The following is a 20719-nucleotide window of genomic DNA, read 5'->3' on the forward strand; positions in this document are numbered from 1 at the left end:
GAGATACGAACTGTGCATTACGGAGCATATTTTCTTTCATTCGTTCTATCGTAACGGGTATTATATTCCGAAAAGATGATTTTTCTTTTTGCAACGCGGTTATTACAGTGACCTATATAGGCCAGTGATACGTATTTTCAATTTCGTTAATAAAAATTGGCATTCACACCGAATGCAGAATCAACCAACGAACAATTCCCCTTTTTTTATGCGATATTGATCCAACTGTTGGCTGAATCCACACAGTTTAAGATTCGCTGTCAATATTAAATCGTTTTATCATCCGTGAAGTCCGTAAGAAGAAGAACGCGACGATAAAATACAAGGAAACGATACATTGCGTTCGCACGTTTTGCGTCCTGTAGTGTTGTTTTAGCATTTGAAAAGTCAATAAGTCGTCAACCTATAGATTCGTCGTACTATTTCATTTCGAGACTAAACAGTTTGATTGAAAATACAGATTCTAACATCGTCGAAATTAATGCTCCGCGCTGAAGAAACTTACAACAACCTAAAACGTAAATATCCTTATGCAACGATAAACTACAGGCACAATCTATCGATGTCTGGTTGGCGAGAATGGGAAACGAAACGCGTAGGTTCCACCGAATGGCATCCTCTTGGTTCCATCGTTGTGCAGATCACCGAACGCGAGTGAATTCGGAGTTGGGGTAGCGCATCACGAAAGAGGGCAATAGTCAGCAAGTTTGGTGTATCCGGGTGTGCAGGTTGGCTCCTCGCAGCGTTTCGTTTCGTCGGAGCGTTGAAGCGCGATCGAGCGAGGGCCGGTGTAAGCGGGCGAATCGTCGGCCATTATGCACCGACAAAACTGACACCGGTTTCTCGTTAAATTGTAATACGGTTATCAGCCGGAACGTTCGACGCGCTTCGCCTCTATTCCCACGAGGGGGTTTGGTACGCGATATAGACGATAGAACAGGAGAGGGAATGGAGACAGGGTGGAGGAGGCAGGCTTCGCCACTCGCAAGTGCCGGCCTGTCTGATGGCGGCGCCATTTTTGTCGAGTGCGTATCATTATCGATTCACTTTTATCCATAGTGAATGAGCGTGTGTATAGCTGACTCTTTACACGAACAGGAAGTCAGAGGTTATTACACGGTACGGCACGGATAAAGTGGAGTACGCGTACCGACGCCGGGGCCGCGGCTCTTTAAAATATAATATCGCGAGGTTGGGTGGCCTGTGTGCAACGCCGCGCCGCCTCAGCCGCAGCTCGCTCACACGGCTCCGGCTTCTGCTCTCTCGTGTACCCGTGATTAGAGCGGTTTTTATGGTAATGCATTTCACCGGGGGCCCCCTGATCGTAAATTGCGCCGATGACCCTTTACTTGTTTTGCGGATGATCCCGCGTGGGTTTTACCTCGGTCGAGAGTAATTATGAAATTTCCATCGCGGCTACCGGGCCTCCCTTCGGCCGTCCTCCGCACCAGCCAGCTACCGAACTTCGTTATTAATCGCAACTCCCCTCAACCCCTTTCCGTGACTTTTCGGCTTTTCTCAATACCTCGCGGGATGCTCTCTCGGGTTCAGCCGTTTTCCTATTTCAAAAGGGTGTTTCTGGGGTAGGATGGTTAAAGCCAAAGTTTTCGTTCATCGTTTCGTTCGAACGTTCCAGCGATCAAACTGTTAATTTCATTTTTTTTTTTTTGTTTTTGTTTTTGTTTTTTAGTTTCGCCATTCGAAAATAACACCGCATAGAGTTTAATCGAATTATGTAGCATACGTGTAGCGTATCGTGTATCGTATCGCATGTAACATAACGACGCACGAACGATGCGCATACTGATGAATATTTACAGGATCGAAGGGTAATTTTTCTTAATTCAAATCGATAACCACGTGCCATTCCGCTTGAAACAATCGAAGAATCGTTAATTTAGTAACCAGAAGAAGTAATTTAGTAAGTAGAATTGGAACATAAAGTCTTCGTCTATGGAAGTTGCAACTTCATTGGCCGAACAATCTAGATCAGTAGCGTGCCTTCGAAGAAACCGTTTCCTCGATGTGATGTGATTAAACACATTACAGTGTCTCGTCAGTTTCTACCGTGGACTTTTCCCATTTCAGGAAACTTTGATCGCTCTCATCGATAAACCGAGAAGGTATAACGCGTTAATTTATAACGCGTATACAAACACTTGCTTAAATATAGAAAATAGAGCTTCGTGGAAAACGAGTAAATAAATAACGACATCTTTCTTGAATTATCTTAAAGCTGTCGTAAAAAAATAATTTTCATCATAACTGTTCTACTTAAAAGTTTTGCGAGGGAAGTTTGCAAAAGTACTTCAAATTTCCTTCGTAATTTGATCTACGGGTGTTGTAACCAAGAAAGTGTAGCATCAAACGATCGATTATTCCTCCCGGTTCTGCATTATTCTTATAGGCATGATGCTCGTGACTATGAGAATAGTTTCGTCGTAGAACAAGACTATAGCTGCAACGAATATGTAGGTTTACAAGTTTTAATTGTAGACGTGCGTATATGTAGTATACATAAACAACATATGTAAGTTGCATTTGCTCTAACATAAGCCCTTTTCGCGTGACATAAGACATAACGTTATCGCAATAATATTTTCTTATCAATGATTAACGTTGTTATACAAGTTTAAAGATAATAAAAGTTTTTTATTACTTCTTCTTCTTATTATTATTATTAAATACTATACGTAGATCTTTCTTAAATAATAAAGCACGTAGAGATTCTACAGTGAATTAATACGTTTCTACGTTGCCATAAGGACACTTCTAACATCTAATAGTAGCATACGTTTTTAATTATAAAGTACATGAAAATAATGTCGTTCGTATTTCATGGTTGAACAAATTTTAGACAAACAGACATCGTATTCTTATTATTACGGGCTGGATTTAAATTTGTTGGGCAGAGTCAAAATTCATGTTCAAAGATGAATTAATCTCCACGTTTCATCAATTTCACATTTAATTACGAACTAATTAATTTTCCAATTACTTTCAAGCATTTTCAAAACTTTCACGTAATACGTATCACGAAACATCGTATTGCTTCATCAAAGATCGTTTACGTTACCATTTTCGATTATTAATTACTTATCATTATACAATCGTTTTATCAAAAAATCCTCACACAGCGATACTCGGGAAATTCTTTTCACAATTATATACAACCACGACTCTTTCTACTCTAAGCTTTTCTGACAAAATCCATTGACAGATTAGTAGCAAGATATCCTTTAAATAACAGGAACATAATTATTTGCAACATTTCGACTGGCTGTTCATAATCGAAACGTTTCAAATACATTAAAATGATTTATAAATTGATAGAAAAGTGTGAATAAATTAGTATGGATGATGCTTTCTGATCGTATTATGAATGAAATATACCAGTCATAGATACGTAATGTACGTGCATTAATAATTAATGATTAATTAATCTCTGATTGATAGATGCATATACCGATCGTCCATTGAAACATCTACCAGAAAGTTTGCACGCGACAACTACAGATCATTTATTATTAAACTTTATCTAAATTAAATTATTATTAAGTTATAGTAAAATTCGAATTTACACAATTCTTATTTTTAATCGCTAAACCACCCGATGACACTCGAGAAACCAAAGCAACAGAAAACTACAAATAACGAAACACCCTGTATACCATCCGACATTTAATGGAATATGCATAATGATACATAACCGAGCGTAATATCCACGCTTTATAATAGCTTGCATAGATCACTGGATATCCAACAATCCTTTCCATAGCTCGGCAGGTCCCGGATCAATCAATCGTAAATTCTTTGCGACCACTTTATCGCCCATGAATTAAATTCCATGTTGCGAGAGCCGACTCGAAGTTTACAGCTGGTCCCTGGCTGTTCGTGGTGTCAATGTTGCGCGTTAAGTGTGTACAGTTATCGTGTAGTGTACTCGCTAAACGCGATACGATCGGGGTCAAAAATAAGTGAACAGGTAGTGGAAATAGGTGTCGATGAATTTTAATCGAATTAGTAGATACTGGTGTTACATACTTGAGTTTTATTTGTTTTTCCAGGGAAAATACAAAATTGCGCAAAATACGCACGATATAAAAAGATATATAAACTATCCAAAATATAGTGGTTTTTATAATTAATGAACAGGTAACACAGTTCTCCACGGAGGTTCTACTTTTTCCATTATGTTCTGAAAAACATGATTTGGTACAAAAGTTTATAGTCTATTTGTTGTATATCCTTGTACCACACGGCTTATATAGTAAATAATTGAAATTAATATTTACGGTTTTGAGCAAACGAGCCGTATTTAACACGTCCAACTCGGTCGTGTCGCGTGAATTAAAAATTCCGAAGTTATGAAAAATTCTACGATAATTTACATTAAACAGCATCGCAGGAAATAAAAGTCGAATGCGCAACGAACGCGTTAATTTCATCGATACGTATTTCCATTATTCGTGATCCATGATTTTTGTTACTTGCTGTAACAAACCGTGTTTCACCGGTTCGCGAATTTACGAGAGACCTTCTCGGAAAAATTGCACACGGCCACGTTGGCAAGTCGAGCGTCCGCGATCTCATCTTTTCCCTCTGCCTTATCCGCGATTTTACGTTTCTTGACCGGTTGCAAATAAGGAAATTACAGATAAGGGTTCGTAATGCCGGGGAACGTTCGACGTATCGATGGAAACGTTGGCGGGAAAAACGCGTTGGATTATAGCAGCGGTGCTTTCCAAGTTGCAATTAATCTCAGGTGCAGCTTGGGTGAGCGTGGCTTAACCTTTCGGTTTGCTACGAGAGAACGGTGCAAGAGTCGCATGCAACTTGGTTGCTTCAGACAAATCGTTCGCGTGATTTCAGTAACGAAATTATTGTGCGAGAGATGGTGCAACTGTGTGCCGTGGAAAAAAATTGATCGTAAACTTTAAAACCGTAGGATTTAGCAGAGGGAGTCGCTGATGTATATGTTTTCCCGCGCGAGTTATGCGAATTCCGATATAGTGTTAGATACCGAGTTTTGTACATAGGATTAAATTATAGTTCGTGTATTTTCCAGTATAAAACAGGCAAGTTTATAAATCATTAAGATCGTCGTGAAGTGTCGTAAAGAATTTTTCATTTATACGTAGTTCGATCGTTGCTTTATTGGAATAATTTCATTGATACGATATATTTATACGTATCGTAAGGAATTTTCACCGTATAAATAATGAAATGACCGATCAACTAAAATAATTTTATTAGGATGAGACTAGACATATTTCGTAAAAGTGGTTATGGAAATAAGTGTCTTAATAAGATCTGTTTTTATGTTAACGATACATAATCCTTCGTCGTGATATCATATTTTTTCGTCCGTTCCTTAATTACTGTACTTTCAGATTTTTTCCTTCATTAACATTTAATGACCAACCAGTAACCAGTTAACCAACAGCTGCTCTTACATATGTATGATACTTGTACATACAGAGTTACAATTTCAAAAAAATTAATTTACACGTATACCTATAATTTAATATATGAATGTAAATATACGAGTTACAACATATAAATTATGATTAACAGCCGCCATACCAACACGAGAAAAACACATCTTCCCTGCGCAAAAATAATGCAAGAGTAAAATAACGCGCGTACAATTTAGTTTCTTAAAAAAAAATGAACTCGCGTCTATACTCGAACAATCGTACGCTAAAATCCGAAAGAAAAGTGTCTAGTAAGCAACAATGTTGACATCGAAGAAAAATAGAAGAATCAAAAGAATGAGTACTATTGTACACGTAGTAGCTAACGGGTCGAGCTTTTATTTCACGTGCAAGGTAAGCGTCGAGGAAACTCTGTGAAGGGTTGTGGTGGTTTCGAGAAAACGAAGAGTAAAGTAGGAAGGCAGAGAAAAGGCTGGTGGGTGGATGAAGAGGCAGATCGACTCGTCGAACGAGTTGTAACGCCGTCCTGTTACTCGCGCGCTCGCATGAAATTAATCAAAGTCGAAGTAGGTGTTCGTACGATTTAACGAGAGAGAGAGAGAGAGAGAGAGAAAGAGAGAGAAAGAGAGAGCGAGACTCGAGTGGATCCCCCTTTTCTTCGGAAATTTCTCGCGATCCTGGTCGCTTCGTTCCGCCTGCCCTTCGCCTTTCGCGGCTCTATCCGGTTCCACGTGCATGTAAATGAAGCCAGAATGAGTCTGCTACCGGGCGGATTGATTAAATTTCAAGGTGTGATAACGAGAAGCATGTAATAGTGCGGCGGAGCATGCAACACACTATTACAATGCGGCATTATATTTTTAATTACTGCGTCAAACCGATGGCAAACGCGGCGGTCGAATTTTGTACGAAAAAGAATTTTGCGTTCGGCGAATAAAAAGTAGAAGTTTGGTATATCAAGGAGAAGAAGAAATGGGAAAGTAATTGCGACTTGGTATTAACTTTTTTGCCATGGGAAAAGTAGCAGTTTGTGTTTCCGTGACTGAAACTTGCAGGATAAAGATAAAGAAAGCAGATAGCTGAAACGAAACGATTTGTGTATTGGATTTGTGGGAAAGCAATGTTGGTTTATCGTGGACGTGAAATCAATTTATATACTGTGTTGTTTATTGTTCGTACCATTTCGTAGCGTTTGGAATTTTCATTTGTTACGGAAGACAATTTTTAGTCGACTTTGTAGTAAAAGAACGCGCGGCTCGTTCGTCGAAATGAACAAGCATTTCGTTCGAATTAACACGAAGTTAAAGTAACATTAGATATTCATCCTGAAAATAGGTAAACATTTCCTCCGGGTGGGCTGAAACTTTTGCACGGTACTGTATCCTAATGCCAGTGGAGAATTAATTACAGCGGCAATAGCAAAAATAATCAGAATTCCTGGAATTTTGTATCCCCGTTGCCAAAGAAACTCACACGTTTGTAGAACGTGTGTCGTGTTTCACGAATACTCGCGCGATTTGAATACCGAGCCACGTAGAATCCACGAGACGAGAAACGTGTTTTCACATCTATAGAATATCAACGATATCAACGGTACGTTATTCTCGATGACTTAATTCGCCGCAAGACAAATGTCTTTTCTCCTTTTGAGAACTGCGCGAACCTAAATAACAGTAGAAAGACTCGCGAGAACGTGTAGAAGGCAGGGAAAACACGCAATTAAGAACTTTCAGAGCGTGTTAAAATGATGCATTCAGTTCAAAGTCCAAGTGTGCTTCTGCTCACAAGTATGTGGACAATTTGATCAGTTTGTATCAACGATATTACGAATGTTACTAAATTTTTCTTATTTCGTTGATTTACATCATTTTATGATTAAAAGGGAATAGCGAAAAACGAAAAGGACCTGTTAAACCAAGGTGCATAAGCCCTTTAAAAACAGCTTGTGGATCGACAAAATTTCGTAAAAAGCCAAAATTAACGATTCATGCGCTAAAGGATAAAATCCCAAAGTCCTGACTCTATTTACGGAACTGAATTACATTGTGTCAACAATACGCAAGTATCCATGTATTTCTTTAATATTAGTCGTCCATGTAATTGTTGAGAATTTTGGATCTTTGAAGCCGAAATAATGTTAATGGGAACACAAAATTTACACTTTTAATTAATGTTTGAATAGTTATACATTTATTTAATGCACGATCTCTATTATATTTATCGATACATATCTGCACGCGTCTCAGCACTTTCTTCTTTACCCGACTGTTAACCGACGACCCTTCCAGATGCTTCTAACGACTGGACAGTTTTCATCCATCTGTTTTTGAGACGCTGCGCACACTAATACTCGCATACAAGTATTCTTACTGCACGTTTAAGCCAGTCCAGCACAAAAAATTATACATATCTCAATAGTAATAATGATGACTTAATAATATTATTAAAGTGCTATATATATGTATGTTATATTATAAAATGCGTTTTATTTGTCGATCGATCCGCAACACCTCGGTATGTCCTCACTGAATGTAAACGCTGCAGCTGACTTTGCAAACTTCCGGCGAGGCTAGCTCATAACTTCGCGCCGGAGTTTCTGTTTCGAACTCGAAGGGACGTCTTAACGTACTGCCTGTCTTAATTGTTGGCATCCGGTTAGAGAGCGCGATTTCGTTCGCGAAAAGTGTCACCAACTGCTATGCGTTTTGCTAACATTCAAACTACGAACGATGATGGTATTGTACAAGTAATTGAGTAGATTAAAAGCAGACAGATATATAGGAATATAGAAAATTTTATACTGTTGTGACCGAGACACGTTCATCTGGAAAATTATTTTTAAATTAACCTATCGATAACCAAATTCGTTTCGTTAATTAACTTTTTGATTATATCACACATCTAATAGCAATGTTATTATATTCTCTGCCGAATATTCCCTCTAAGTTTTGAACGTATCATCGAAATTAATTAAAACACGGTTGATACGTATATATTGGAAGCGATAGTTCTCGGTCCAGCGTGAGTGTTGCAGAAAATATTTGGAGGTCAAAAAACGAATGTAGAAATCTTCCAAATTTCTACATCTCCAAAATTTGGAAAATCTCCAAACTCGTCGCTATATTTAAACTGGGAGATTGAAATTAAGAATAACGCAGACACCGAGTTAAAACTAAAGATTTAGACACCGGGAGATCCTAATTTTAAGAATTATGGATGGTAAAAGCAGTCAACTAGTTAATGGGATTGTTGGAACAAGATTCGAAGTTGAATTTCTCGTTTGCTGGACCAAAGCCATAGCCAATTAACTTGTTAGCTGCGTCATACGGATTTTGTTTCCTTCAATTTAATATTCGGAATGGCTGAACCATTTACGTACACTCTGATATCGAGTGTTCTACTTTTCACTTACAAAGGAAGCTATTCACTTGTTTACTTAGTTGCACGACTGTAATAATTAATTCTATATCTTCACATTTTAATAATAATATATTTTACAAATATTTGTACCCTTCTGTTATCGTCGTTCTCTTTGCACGTGAAATTTATCAAATAGTAAAAATGTAGGAAGCTTGTTTCTTCTTTTTACTCTCTTCGTTCCTATTATTATTATATTTTATTATTCTTTTTATCGCTACATTAATCAACGTTATATCTTTTCGATTCAAGCAATTTTCCACCTCTTTTTAAATATTTTTACCTTTCCGCTATTATCATTCTTTTTGCATGTGCCATTTATTCAATTAAAAATGGATTAAATCGATCCTGAAGCTCGGTATATCAAATTATAAAAAGTGTCGAGAGGTTCCCTTTTTCCTCGTTTGCTTTTACTTTTATTTTGTTCGTTTCTCAGCGTGGCTGGTGTTCATTGTTAACAAGATGACAGTTTCAGGCATCATTTACTCCAGCTGTACTATTTAATTTTTGTCTCCCGTGCATCTCAAGAAAATTACTCACTGAATATGCAGATGAGCCATCTTAAAGTTGATTAGTTGCATTTAAGGAAGACAGGACTGTGTTTCCTGGTATACACGGTAAATTTGTCAGAAAATGCAGCACAGAGGAAATTGATGCGTAATATTTTATAAAATGCTCGGTTAAGTTGATTAAACAACAATTTGTGAAACGATCTAACGAATAAAATAATGCAATGTACCCTTGAGATAGAAAATAATATCCGTTTTCATCGTGATTTTTATTAATATTAATCCACACATTCCCCTTTTCATTTTTATGAGAGATTCTCTGATATTTTATTGGAATTCAATATTCGATATTGTGATAGTCCGTTATTAAATACTGTTCATAGAATATTTAATTGTTCAATAATTTTTGTAGCATGATAAAATATATTTAGCATCGATGATAAATGTGTTTATTCCGCGACAAAATATTTGCAGAACAAAATCTTATGAATCCAATAAATTATTGTATTCGTTAAAATTGAAATTGGCTCGTTTGCTACCAGCAAAAATGCACATAAATTTTCTTTACGAGGGTGTTGAAAGTATAAAATATTTATTTTTGTAACGAAAGCATCGAATTGAAATAAACAGTTATATGAAACGTTTGTTTGCTCTCTGCTACTATGTCATTTCGTGCATGCACAAGTTGAAGAACATTTGATATCAGTACGGCGACTCAGTTACGATAAGATTTATTAATAAGAAATAATAAAAATGCATAACGTAGCAAGTAAATGGATACCCTTAAATAAATAACTGATGATTACTGACAGAAATAGACTTACCGAATTAATAAATTTTTTTAAGGAATTTCGATTTTCTCGAGAAACTTTGACAGATGTTTAACGAATTATTGAATTAAGATGGTTCAAAATTTTGGCCACAAAATATGAAATTGATGATTGATATATGAAATAAATTACGTAGCAGAGACTGAAACTGTGGAAACTTGAATTAAATACAGTCCATTTCCAATGTGTCCTTAATTAATTAAATTAATCCTTAATTAATAGTTTTATTCCCACAAAAAAAGAAAAAAAAAAAAAAATAATAGAATGTGAGCATGTGAAGTCCACTGCTCAATTTAAGTAAAAGTGCAAGTTGAAACGAAAGAATATTCATACAGATTACCTTGCATCGTTTCAATGAACTATGGTGACTCTCACGTACTGGAATAACTCAGATAGAACGCTATCAAACCTACGACAATCGTATCAATACATAAAGAAAAAATATTTATATACACAGTGGCAGGAAAAATCATGTGTATGTGAATGTTTGTAGGCATACATATGCTACTATTGAACGATGCAAACTTTAATATCACAGTACTCAGGTCCAATCCTACAATAAATAAAATGGTGCGGAAATATTTTTGATAGCCGTTGTATAACATCAAAATCGATTAAAAGTTAGAATTGGTAGGTCCCAAGACGCAACAAAATTAGGAATTTTTCTCAAAAACTTGGGTTTTTGTCCTAGGTCACGAACGCCCTTGGGGCTCTTCACGACCCTCGCCGCACAGCGGAACATCCGTCGCGTGGGAACTCGGAGCATGGCGACCCGCTTATACCTTGTGAAAGGTTAAATGGCCTCTTTAACGCACACTTGCGGCAACTGCCGCCGCCAGAGACCTTTCTATAGTCGGGAAAGCGCGTCAAGCGTTGTCGTTATCGAACACTCGTGTCCGTTCTTTCGATCGATTCGCCAGATATCGTGCGTTCGCGGATCGACGACAGCACCGGTGCCGCCCTTTCGATCGCTGCCACCGTTTCTTCCTTTTCCAAGAAACGAAACCACCGTAACGTGGCTGCGAGTATAGTGGCCTCTCCTTCTCAGGTCTCTCTCTTCCCCGTTGATCGTTAAGATGCCATTGCCGATTGTTTGTTGGATATTGACAAGTCTAATTGAAATTTTTAGATTTTCAACTTTCACGATGAATAGATGGCATGTTCCGGGTCTCAGTCCTGTTGCAGGACAACTCCATTTATCTGAAATTGTCGGAGAACAAACAATTTATATAATTGGAGTTCGTATAATAGGAGTTCGCTTATCTTTCCTACTTATTTATCATTATTATTTTTCGTTCACGTAATAGTTGGCTTGCTCGGACATTAACTAAAATTTCGTTCCAATGTACGAAGCTCGACCGTATTAATACGTTGAAAGGAATATTTTCAAGTCTGACCTGATGAAGCGGGCTGGAATGTTCACGATACGTCGAGCAATAAAGCGCAATGTACAAGTATTAATAACACGATTGAGACCCGAAGGATCACAAATATGTCGAGTTAATTCAACTTTATTTTGCTTGTACCGTTTTTCGTCACGGTTTGATAGAAGAGTGACATATTTTATCACTTTGTTCACCGGCGGGATTTATACAGAAAGTAACGTCTGCGGCCGGTTATTTTTCGTGTAAACCAATATTGAAACATCCGCGTGTGACACGCAAAAAGTCAGAAAAAACCTAACGTGACAAATGGCGGGGGATAAAAATAGTAACAAACTTTATAATGAACGTTTTATCAGCTGTTTTATTATATTAAGCTGTAACAAATTTAAGCTGTCTCTGAACAAGTCTAAATATGTTCCCGGTTAAGAACAATCAACGAAACCTAACACAAAATGTATCGACACGTATCTCCGGTCAACAATGGGTGAAAAATCGTCAATCTTGAAATGTCTGAAAAGATTAAGCGCAACATCGACATATTCTCCTCGCTTTAATTTGTCTCTTAGGTATCTTCGTTAAAGCAGAATAATTTTCTCTGCAAAAGTATTGAGAAAATACTACGATGACTCAGGCTCGATATTTGTTCGTACATTGAACAGCGTGATTAATTTAATTCTATAAAGGAGGTAGAAAGTATCAGCTGCATCAAATTAATCATCTGCGACGTGGCAGCCGTTCTGCAATTTTTCTTTTTCTCTTTATTCGTCGAGGTAAAAAGACGTGTTTACATTACGAAGAAGATAATATTGCGGTTTGACATTTTCATTACTTAATATCTCGATTCTGTGAATAGACTAAGTAGATCCTTTCGGTAAAATAAAGATAAATGGAAATTCTAATGGCCACCTATATATCAAACTGAAGCAGCCAATTTCGTAAGAAACTATCACGAATCGTTTCAATAAACGTACTCCAAATTCTCACGTTTCAAATGTGAAATGCGAGCGTGAAGAGGTTATTAATGACCAGGTTATTATAAATTACAAGTTTGACCATTTTTTGGAGAAGATACGCAAATAAAACAAGCGTTTAAATTCTTATATCCGAGGTTTCAAAAGCAAAGAGTACGAACATTCAAATTCTTGTTCGAGATATAAAGATATAAACGATATAAAAATTTTTATATCGAAAGATCAAAAAAATTCATAGGGATTGCAGACAACGAACTGTTGCGATTCTAGCGGCATGACCCATTTTGCAATTTTTTACGGTCAGCTTCTGCAGTTCCATACTTTAGAGATAAAGTGACACGATCCAATTACGGATATAGGAAAATTGTTACGTTATCGACGTTGCTGCGATAAAAGTTGTTCGAGTGGTAGACAACTATCGTGAATTTTGAGTCTCTCAAGGTTGAAACCAGATATGTATAACAACGTACAATGTAGCAACCGTCGAGGGTACTTTCTCGTTGAATTAGTAGAAAGTTCGTGGCATACGCGAGCAACGTAAAAAATATGTTGCAAGGTGCCGATACTTGTACGCTCTCGTTTCGTCTCGATAATTTTGCGTGCGACCAACGCATTTACGATTAACAAATTGCGCATGAACATCGAGAGATTCTTTTTATTTCTTTTATTCGACATTCTCCAAGAGCTGACGCGATTTTCGATTCTATGAAATATCGTTTCACGAATTTAACAGTTTTGCAGAAAATTTGTTGTATGCGAACATAAGAGAGTTCTTCTCATTATATTTCATATCTTTATAATTCACTTCATTCTCATCTTACGACTTTTAAATATCGTGCATTATTTCACTTTGCTTGGTCATCGATTAACGGGTCAACTTTTCATAGTAACTTTATAGATTTATAACGATGCATCTTTGGCAACTTGAATGATTTTTAATAAAGTAGATGCGTGTTTTTCTCGTGCATTTTCCAATATACATATCGATTTCTTTGGTTCGCGTTTTATACTTTACTTTCTAGCAGTTCCGGTGTCAGATTTGTTAATGGCGCGGTATATTAGACGTATGAAGTTTCCTCTAAAAAGATCTTTGGCACACGCGTTATGTCGTATACTTTCCGTTCGTAAAACTACGTCTCAACGAGAAATGCCTATTAGAGTATTGATTTTTCGCGATACTGGGGCAAAGAGATATCGAGATCAACGATTCTTGTTCGTTTTGTAAGAAATCTAGCATAATAGAAGTATACCATTGCAACGGCTTGTTTCGTGACTCCGGATGTTGCAAGTTTCACTTGGTATCCCGTGAAATGAAAACGTAACAGAACGAGACAGGAACATTCAGCTTTCCGTGAGAAAACTAAACATCGAACTTTCAGACCAGATAAACTCGAAATGCAAGTACCTTTCATATTTCGAGACAAAGGCAGCATCATATCGTGTGTAGTAATTTATACGATTTGACGTAAAGTCAAATTGTTCAACGAACTCACGATTCTTTTTATCACATATTTTTCCCCGATCTTTGCTCGTTCTAAGTCTGTTAATCGAAACAAAATGATTTCGTTCGACAGGAAGGAGAAAGATTTTGCAAAATGCTAAATCTTGATACGCGTCCTGAATTTTTCTTCGTAGAAAGCTGACAAAGATATACCGATAATGTCTCCGATTATACGTTTATTCTTCGGGTTCCTTTAAAAATGGGTAATAAAATAAAATGCAATAACGCTAAAATGGAATTTCTTTTTCGACAAGAGATACGTAGGAATAATTTTTTTTTTCTTTTTTTTTTTTTTTGAAAAATCAAAGAGCGAAAAGAAGAAAAAATATGTAAAAGTGTTCTACGAGCTATACGCGGTGAAGTAAAAGTAGAAACTGCAAGAGAATTGGACGTTTACTCTTTCAACAACGCCGACCCACTTGCAACGATATTGTTGGCAAAAAACGAAAACCAAAAAAGAATCAAATCTAACGAACAACTCCGCACTCCGATCGAGAGATCAACGCTAAATATTCTCTTTGCACGCATTGTCGGTGGGACGTGGACGTTTTTTCGATACCAAACAGCGGCATTCGGAAATTCGATCGAAAAAAAAACCAGAGGCTCACCCGCATATGGACTTTGAATGCTTGTCGCGGAACATTTTATAGTTACAGGAAAATCGGAGCGAGGCGCAGTGAATTCGACGTATTCACTGACCTTTCTATCAAATTTCATTCATTGCAGCGCGACACACCGGCCGCGGCGTGTCGATAGAAATAATTGCTCGAAAAACGCTGCCAACGAGATTCGAGTAAAAGTGTCATATGTACCTTTAATTTAATATCACGAATTGGCTGATGATTTTAAATACGATTTATCGTATAAAAAGGCTTTAGTGTATTTTACTCGCTACAAAAGGAAAAATAAATATTTATTTAATATTAAAAGGTTTTGCGTTTTATGCGAAGTTTATGAAGGCCAATGATTTTATCAAATAGAAATTGATATTGCTTTCATCGTTATAATTATATTATAAACGTACTGTTATTTCGATACGAGTTACGTTGGCTTGAAACGAATATTGATCTTTCGAATGGATTTCATTTTCAATTTTCTTTTCGAAAATTTGAAAGTTATTTATTACTTGTGACATTCACGAATAGAAAATAATAGCGAATCATATTAAATTAGACAAAAAGAGAGGACCACGTTGAATAATGAACGTTTTGAAGCAGTTCGACTAAATTTATATTTGCCGAAAGAAAAATAGACCGCGTTTCGTTATATTGCACTTTGAATGAAACAGAGCATAGTTATTTTAAAAATGGACAATGGGCGGAAGTCTTCTGAACAAAATACTGCAGAAATGAAGACAACTGTGAAGTTTTTTATGATTTTGAAATAACTCGTCCGAAAGATACATTTAATATACAAAAATGTAATATTAAGTTGTAACTGAATTCCGATAAAGTCTATGTATCTGCTTATTCTTAGCTTTAGACGATATATAAAACATTTACGAAGACGAATATGTTTACCCACAAAGGAAAGATGTTTGTAGAAAATTGATCCAATAAAAGCGAACACCTTGTTATGTTACAACCCGGTACACTCATAAATATACACTATTCAGAATAAATATAAATATCCGGATGCTTCGGTCGATTCGTAATAAAATTTATTTCTTTTTATTTAATCATTTAAAGGGAGCTTCTTAATTTGATTTATAATTCAGAAATTCAAGAACCGGAAGATAAAGAACTTGTCGAGTAACGAAATAATCCTACGAGATATGACAATTACAAACGTCAGTTTTCAATCGTAATTCTAAGTAAATTTAATAAAACTATTGTATCATACACTGTCAATTACGAAGGATAAAATCACTACAGTTTCGATATATCCGCGATCTTGTAGTTGAAATGCAACTTGCGAAAAATAATCGAGCATCCAGCTACGTTTGAACAGTGGCATACATTTATTTGCATATTATATGTTATACGTTCCAGTGTTAAGTACACCCTGTCTCGAAAGGGTTAATCAACTTATCAGATTACGAAGATTCGCTTCAAAGCGAATAATCAAAATTTCCGTAACGTGCTCACATTACGCGATCATCTACAGACCAACGAGGTCGCGATCTACGCGATATGAATTTGACTCACGTTTTACACGTCCCCTGTTAAGTTAACTCAAACTTTGACACGAAGTTACGCCGATCTCAAGACCGAAATACCAAACTGTCGTGGCGTAACTCCGCGTGTAACTGAAACGGACGTTAGTTCCTCCCCCTTTTGCATACCTTGTAACAATGCTGCGCTGAAACTGCCACGTAATTTGCAACTTCTACGCCCGATACACATTTTCAGTATTTCTCGTCGGATCTGGTTACCGTCACCGACACGCCGCTTCGCCGTCCTGATCACCGCCAAACTGCAACAATTATAGCTTTCTGTTAGCAAAATGGACACGATTAATTTCCCTCGGCTATTCTCAGCGTCTTGATTTTCAGATATGCCAAGCTCCTTCGCGTTACCAAAAAGTTGTAGAATCATAGACGAAAGATACGCGCTGTTTTCCACCGTTTTTTTGGAGTTTCGACGTTCTTGAAATTGAGGCGCTTCGTATTAATTCGTTGTGCACTGAATTCTTTCTTGACTGTTGGAGAAAAATGTTATTTTATCATCTATTAACGATAGAAACAGATTTTCTAATAATGTTTTTGTATAAAATGTAAGGGACTAAAACTGTAAAAATTGTTTGACACGGAGGTTCGATTGTGTGCAATGAGTAATTACTTTTTAGACGAAATTGTTGACGTTACGTAGATATATGTTTGCTTTTGTTGAACAATATTAGGTTCCATAATACACAAATGTTTCTCGCCAGGTATCAATAACGATTAAAAAACAACTTAAAAATGCAAGAATATGCGAACGAATCGTTCTCGTATCGGGATCATTTTCAGGAATAATTTCAAGAAAGTCAAAATATGTTTCTTCCTTCTCTCCTTTTTTTCTTCTTTTTTTTTTTTAATATATAAAGGCTCAATTATCGTTGTTATCCTCTAGCACATTTTCCACAGATTACGAGAGATTATCAATTGAAATTTCCATTTACAATCTTATCCCTGGTGGCCACGAATTCATAAAAATTCGCCTCGTATACAAGGTTTTTACAAGTAATTGGAAGTTTAATACAAGATAGAATATCCTTCGGTATAATGATAGTCATAATTTGACTATTATCGTTGGGCTTTAGGATATAACGGCGTCTAGTTATATACTGTCGACTGATCTTCGTAACAAGATATGTGCTTATTTTTAATTCTTCATGCTATATTAATCTCTTTTAAGTTGCGGCTTTCGTAGCATTTCACTATGATAAATGTCTGTCGTTACCGTTGTCGCTAATGATATTGTTATTTATTGCGGAATAGAATAGGTATTACGAGAGAATATATATGCAAAGTATCGTAACGTTTAATCCTTTCAAGTAACGTTTAGAATATTCGTTTTATATCGTGTACACGTCTGATAGAATATATTCTACCTATATATTTACAAGTTTTATTTCAATTTCGTAGAATTACTTTCCAAGCATCGCAACATACTAAAATCAGGCCGATCAATCTCGTCCACGATATCAATTTTTGAATAATTTTTACATGAAAAATTCCAACCTGCTAAATTAAATACCCTACTTGTTATTCATAAATTTCTCTTACAAAATATTCTTTCAACCGCGAAAAAATCCACATTACCGTTCAACCATCAGCCAGTACGCTGAAAACCCGCAATAAATAACCTCAAGTAGAATCAACCCGCACATCCTCATCCATAAGCCTTGCAAACATCCAAATTCCTACCGCAGCCATTCACAATTCGAATTCCTAAACGCCCAAATCGTGTCACCGAAATCCTTTCCGCGAGTCTTTTCCCGCGACGGTTTCCCTCCCCTTTCCCGCCACCGTTTAAGACTTCCTCCGTTCAGCGAGCAGTCCGTAAATACGTCGGCAGAAACGGGCCGTTCGAATGGCGAAAGCTTAAGGTCCCGTGGAACGTTTCTCGGTTGGACTGGCTGTTATTTTTCAGTCCAGTCACCGAGACGCTTCTCTGTTTCTTTCTCTCTCTCTCTCTCTCTCTTTTTCTCTTTCTATCTCTCTTCCCATTCCTCTCTTTCTCTTCTCTTTCTTGTACGGCGCGTCGAAATTTCGGTTGCCACTTTATGGAGCTGTTTTCCTTTCCTTCCTCTCTTCCACGAGGAAAGTTTTCCAGCGGCCCAGCCGGCGTATCTCGACAGGGGGTGGAACAACGTAAAACCAGAACGAAGAAAGATTGGCGGCGGAGGGTGAGGGGGGGGGGAAGAGAGAGAGACAGAGGGACAAGTTTAAGGGTGAGTCGAGGGTGTTAGGGTAGGTTGCGGCACAGTGGAATTCGGTCACTATTTTAATATCGATCCGCCCACCGCGTCTACCAACCCCTTCCTCGCTCCATCCCCCTTTTCTACGCGATTCTGCACACTTGGCTAGCATGCATAAAATGCGACACGTACACGCGTCTCTATAGAGGCAAAAGCGTATACACCGTGGTACTAAATTCGTGGTACGAACCAAGTCAGGAAGATTCTATGATTCGAAAGAAGACGTTGCGTTGGAAGTTTTATTTGCGAGAAAATCGACTTTCAGAACTTGTCGAATGCACGTGTATTTCACTAATCTTCGACTGGATAAGAATGGACGATCGGCAGCGGGTTACTCTATTTACATGCGAAAAGAAGTCGGAACGGTAGAATAAAATATTCTGGTTTAATACGTTCGATGCGGAGTCGATATTTGTTTCGAGGGAGGGGAAACACTTTAGCGACAATGTAGATATATTTATCGATAAATCTTTTTTATCTTTCGTTCGCACTATTTCCCAGCAGTCTAACTATGACTAGCTATGACTAGCTAGCGCGTTCTAGCTATGTTTTAGGTAAGGGGAAGTACACGATTTTGTCCAACTTTTTACGTCAAAGAAGGTACGAATCGCGGAAATGCTGACAAGAGAAAATGGAGATGGAACGTAGGTATTAGGAAAAACTTAGCTCGGCACACTCGTACGCGCAAATATTAGGCAAATTTTCAAATCGTGCTTTCTCGAACATGAGGCTTCAGACAAAACAATGTAATTCTATAATTCTAAAAATAATCTTTTTGGAAATTAGACAAATTCACTACACTGGATAAGTTTTCAAGCTCGATTTTCCTCTTATTCTTAGTCGCGTCATCTTCCGGACTTCGCTTGGACCACGAATTTAGAACCACGGTGTATACACGGTGTGGGCGAATGTACATATCTGTGTGGAAATTCGTGTACGTGTAGACGACGTAAGCGACGCGTAAGCAAGCTCGGTTCTACGGAGAAGTTCCGTTCGGTGGTTTCACCGGTTTTCTATGCGACGCGATGCGCGTTGTGACCGCATCGATGGCCTCTCGGCGCTGTTACAGAAACGATAATTCCGGATACGGGACGGAATGGTCGATAGATTCTTTCAAAAGGAACGAACCGGGTTTATGATTCTTCCAGGCGACGCAAGAAGCAAGTCAATAGTAAGTGGACGGTGTATCGTTTCGAGGTTAATTTTTAATGGTCCGTTTGGTATTGTTAAACGAGATATTCTAGTTGTTTCGACTTGTTTTAGTTTGCAATTTCGTTGATTATATATTTGCCTATTTCGTATTAAACGTAAAATCGCGAGCCTGTGAGTACTCTCGTTTAACTAATTGATTATAAAAATATATTAGTCGTCACTGAAGCTTTTCGACAAAACAACAGGATGAAAATTATTATGATAAAATAGGAACGACAGGTACCACAAAGTTGTATTATTTTTCGTACAATCTTATCAAATGTTAAATATCTTTGCCATTGAATTTCGTTTGACAGAAATTACTAACGATAAGAGTGATAATTGTCAATAGAAATTGTTAAAAATAGTACGTTCTTAGAAATGTTTAATAGCAAATTATTCGTCAGTATTTAGTAATCTTGATGAATTCCCAGAGTAACTACTTTCGGAACAGTAGTTCATTCTTCTTCTCTAAAGACATCCTTCTTATCTAGATTTCCCACCGGGAAAGTGGAAGTAAATCCCTTAAGGAAAACACATGTAGATACACGTTTCTTTCCATCATAATACTTTTAAAAAATAGTCGTGTCCATCATTGTTCATAGCTGAATACAAATATCACGGTGAAGAATTTCTCGTTTGCTCGCATGATATTTACGAAATATTTTTACCTTCGTAGAGAACCAAATCCGTTTGTAGTTTTATGTCACCAAAATAATATAGTAAATAATAAAAAAATATAGTGCAATTTCACGTATCTATTCTTGCTTGGTATGGTATGGTAGGTACCTTAACTTCTTGTTCTTTAATTTTTAAACTACCAAATGAAAAGAAATATTTTAATGCAAATAGTAGATATGTAAGTATATCATAATTTGTCATAATTTTCGTATCAAGTGAAATTGTTTCAAATATAACGATGCCTAATTGTTAAATAATGTGATTTTCAAACGTGTTATTATATCGATGAACATCTGTTAGAGATCTTGCGGAATTTAAAACGATATTCGATAAGAAGAAGATTAGAAATCAGTAGTTTAGTCATTTCCATATTTCATTTCTTTTTTTTCAGG

At 37.0% G+C, this 20719-nt stretch overlaps 2 protein-coding genes across 10 annotated transcripts in view; one reads left to right on the plus strand and one right to left on the minus strand.

Moving 5' to 3' along the window:
- Positions 1 to 20719, plus strand: part of LOC122566686 — a 116154-nt gene that overhangs the window by 75138 nt on the left and 20297 nt on the right. Inside the window, exon 4 of one of the 9 annotated variants that reach the window (XM_043724300.1) lies at positions 10886 to 11227. The exons of 7 other annotated variants lie outside the window; for them this stretch is intronic. In XM_043724300.1, coding sequence (XP_043580235.1) covers positions 10886 to 10991 — 106 coding nt within the window. In that variant the 3' untranslated portion in view covers positions 10992 to 11227. Of the gene's footprint in view, positions 1 to 10885; positions 11228 to 20719 lie in introns of those variants that run through there. One more of the 9 variants, XM_043724299.1, reaches the window with a different exon arrangement.
- The window catches only part of LOC122566687, a 99467-nt gene continuing 89789 nt past the window's right edge, over positions 11042 to 20719 (minus strand). Inside the window, exons 2-3 of the mRNA XM_043724310.1 lie at positions 16336 to 16466; positions 11042 to 11394 (exon numbers count right to left, since the gene is read on the minus strand). Of these exons, the coding sequence (XP_043580245.1) occupies positions 11042 to 11394; positions 16336 to 16396 (414 nt within the window). The 5' untranslated portion in view covers positions 16397 to 16466. The remainder of the gene's footprint in view (positions 11395 to 16335; positions 16467 to 20719) is intronic.

Source organism: Bombus pyrosoma, linkage group LG4 (genome assembly GCF_014825855.1).
Source record: "Bombus pyrosoma isolate SC7728 linkage group LG4, ASM1482585v1, whole genome shotgun sequence".
Taxonomy (NCBI): Eukaryota; Metazoa; Arthropoda; class Insecta; order Hymenoptera; family Apidae; genus Bombus; species Bombus pyrosoma.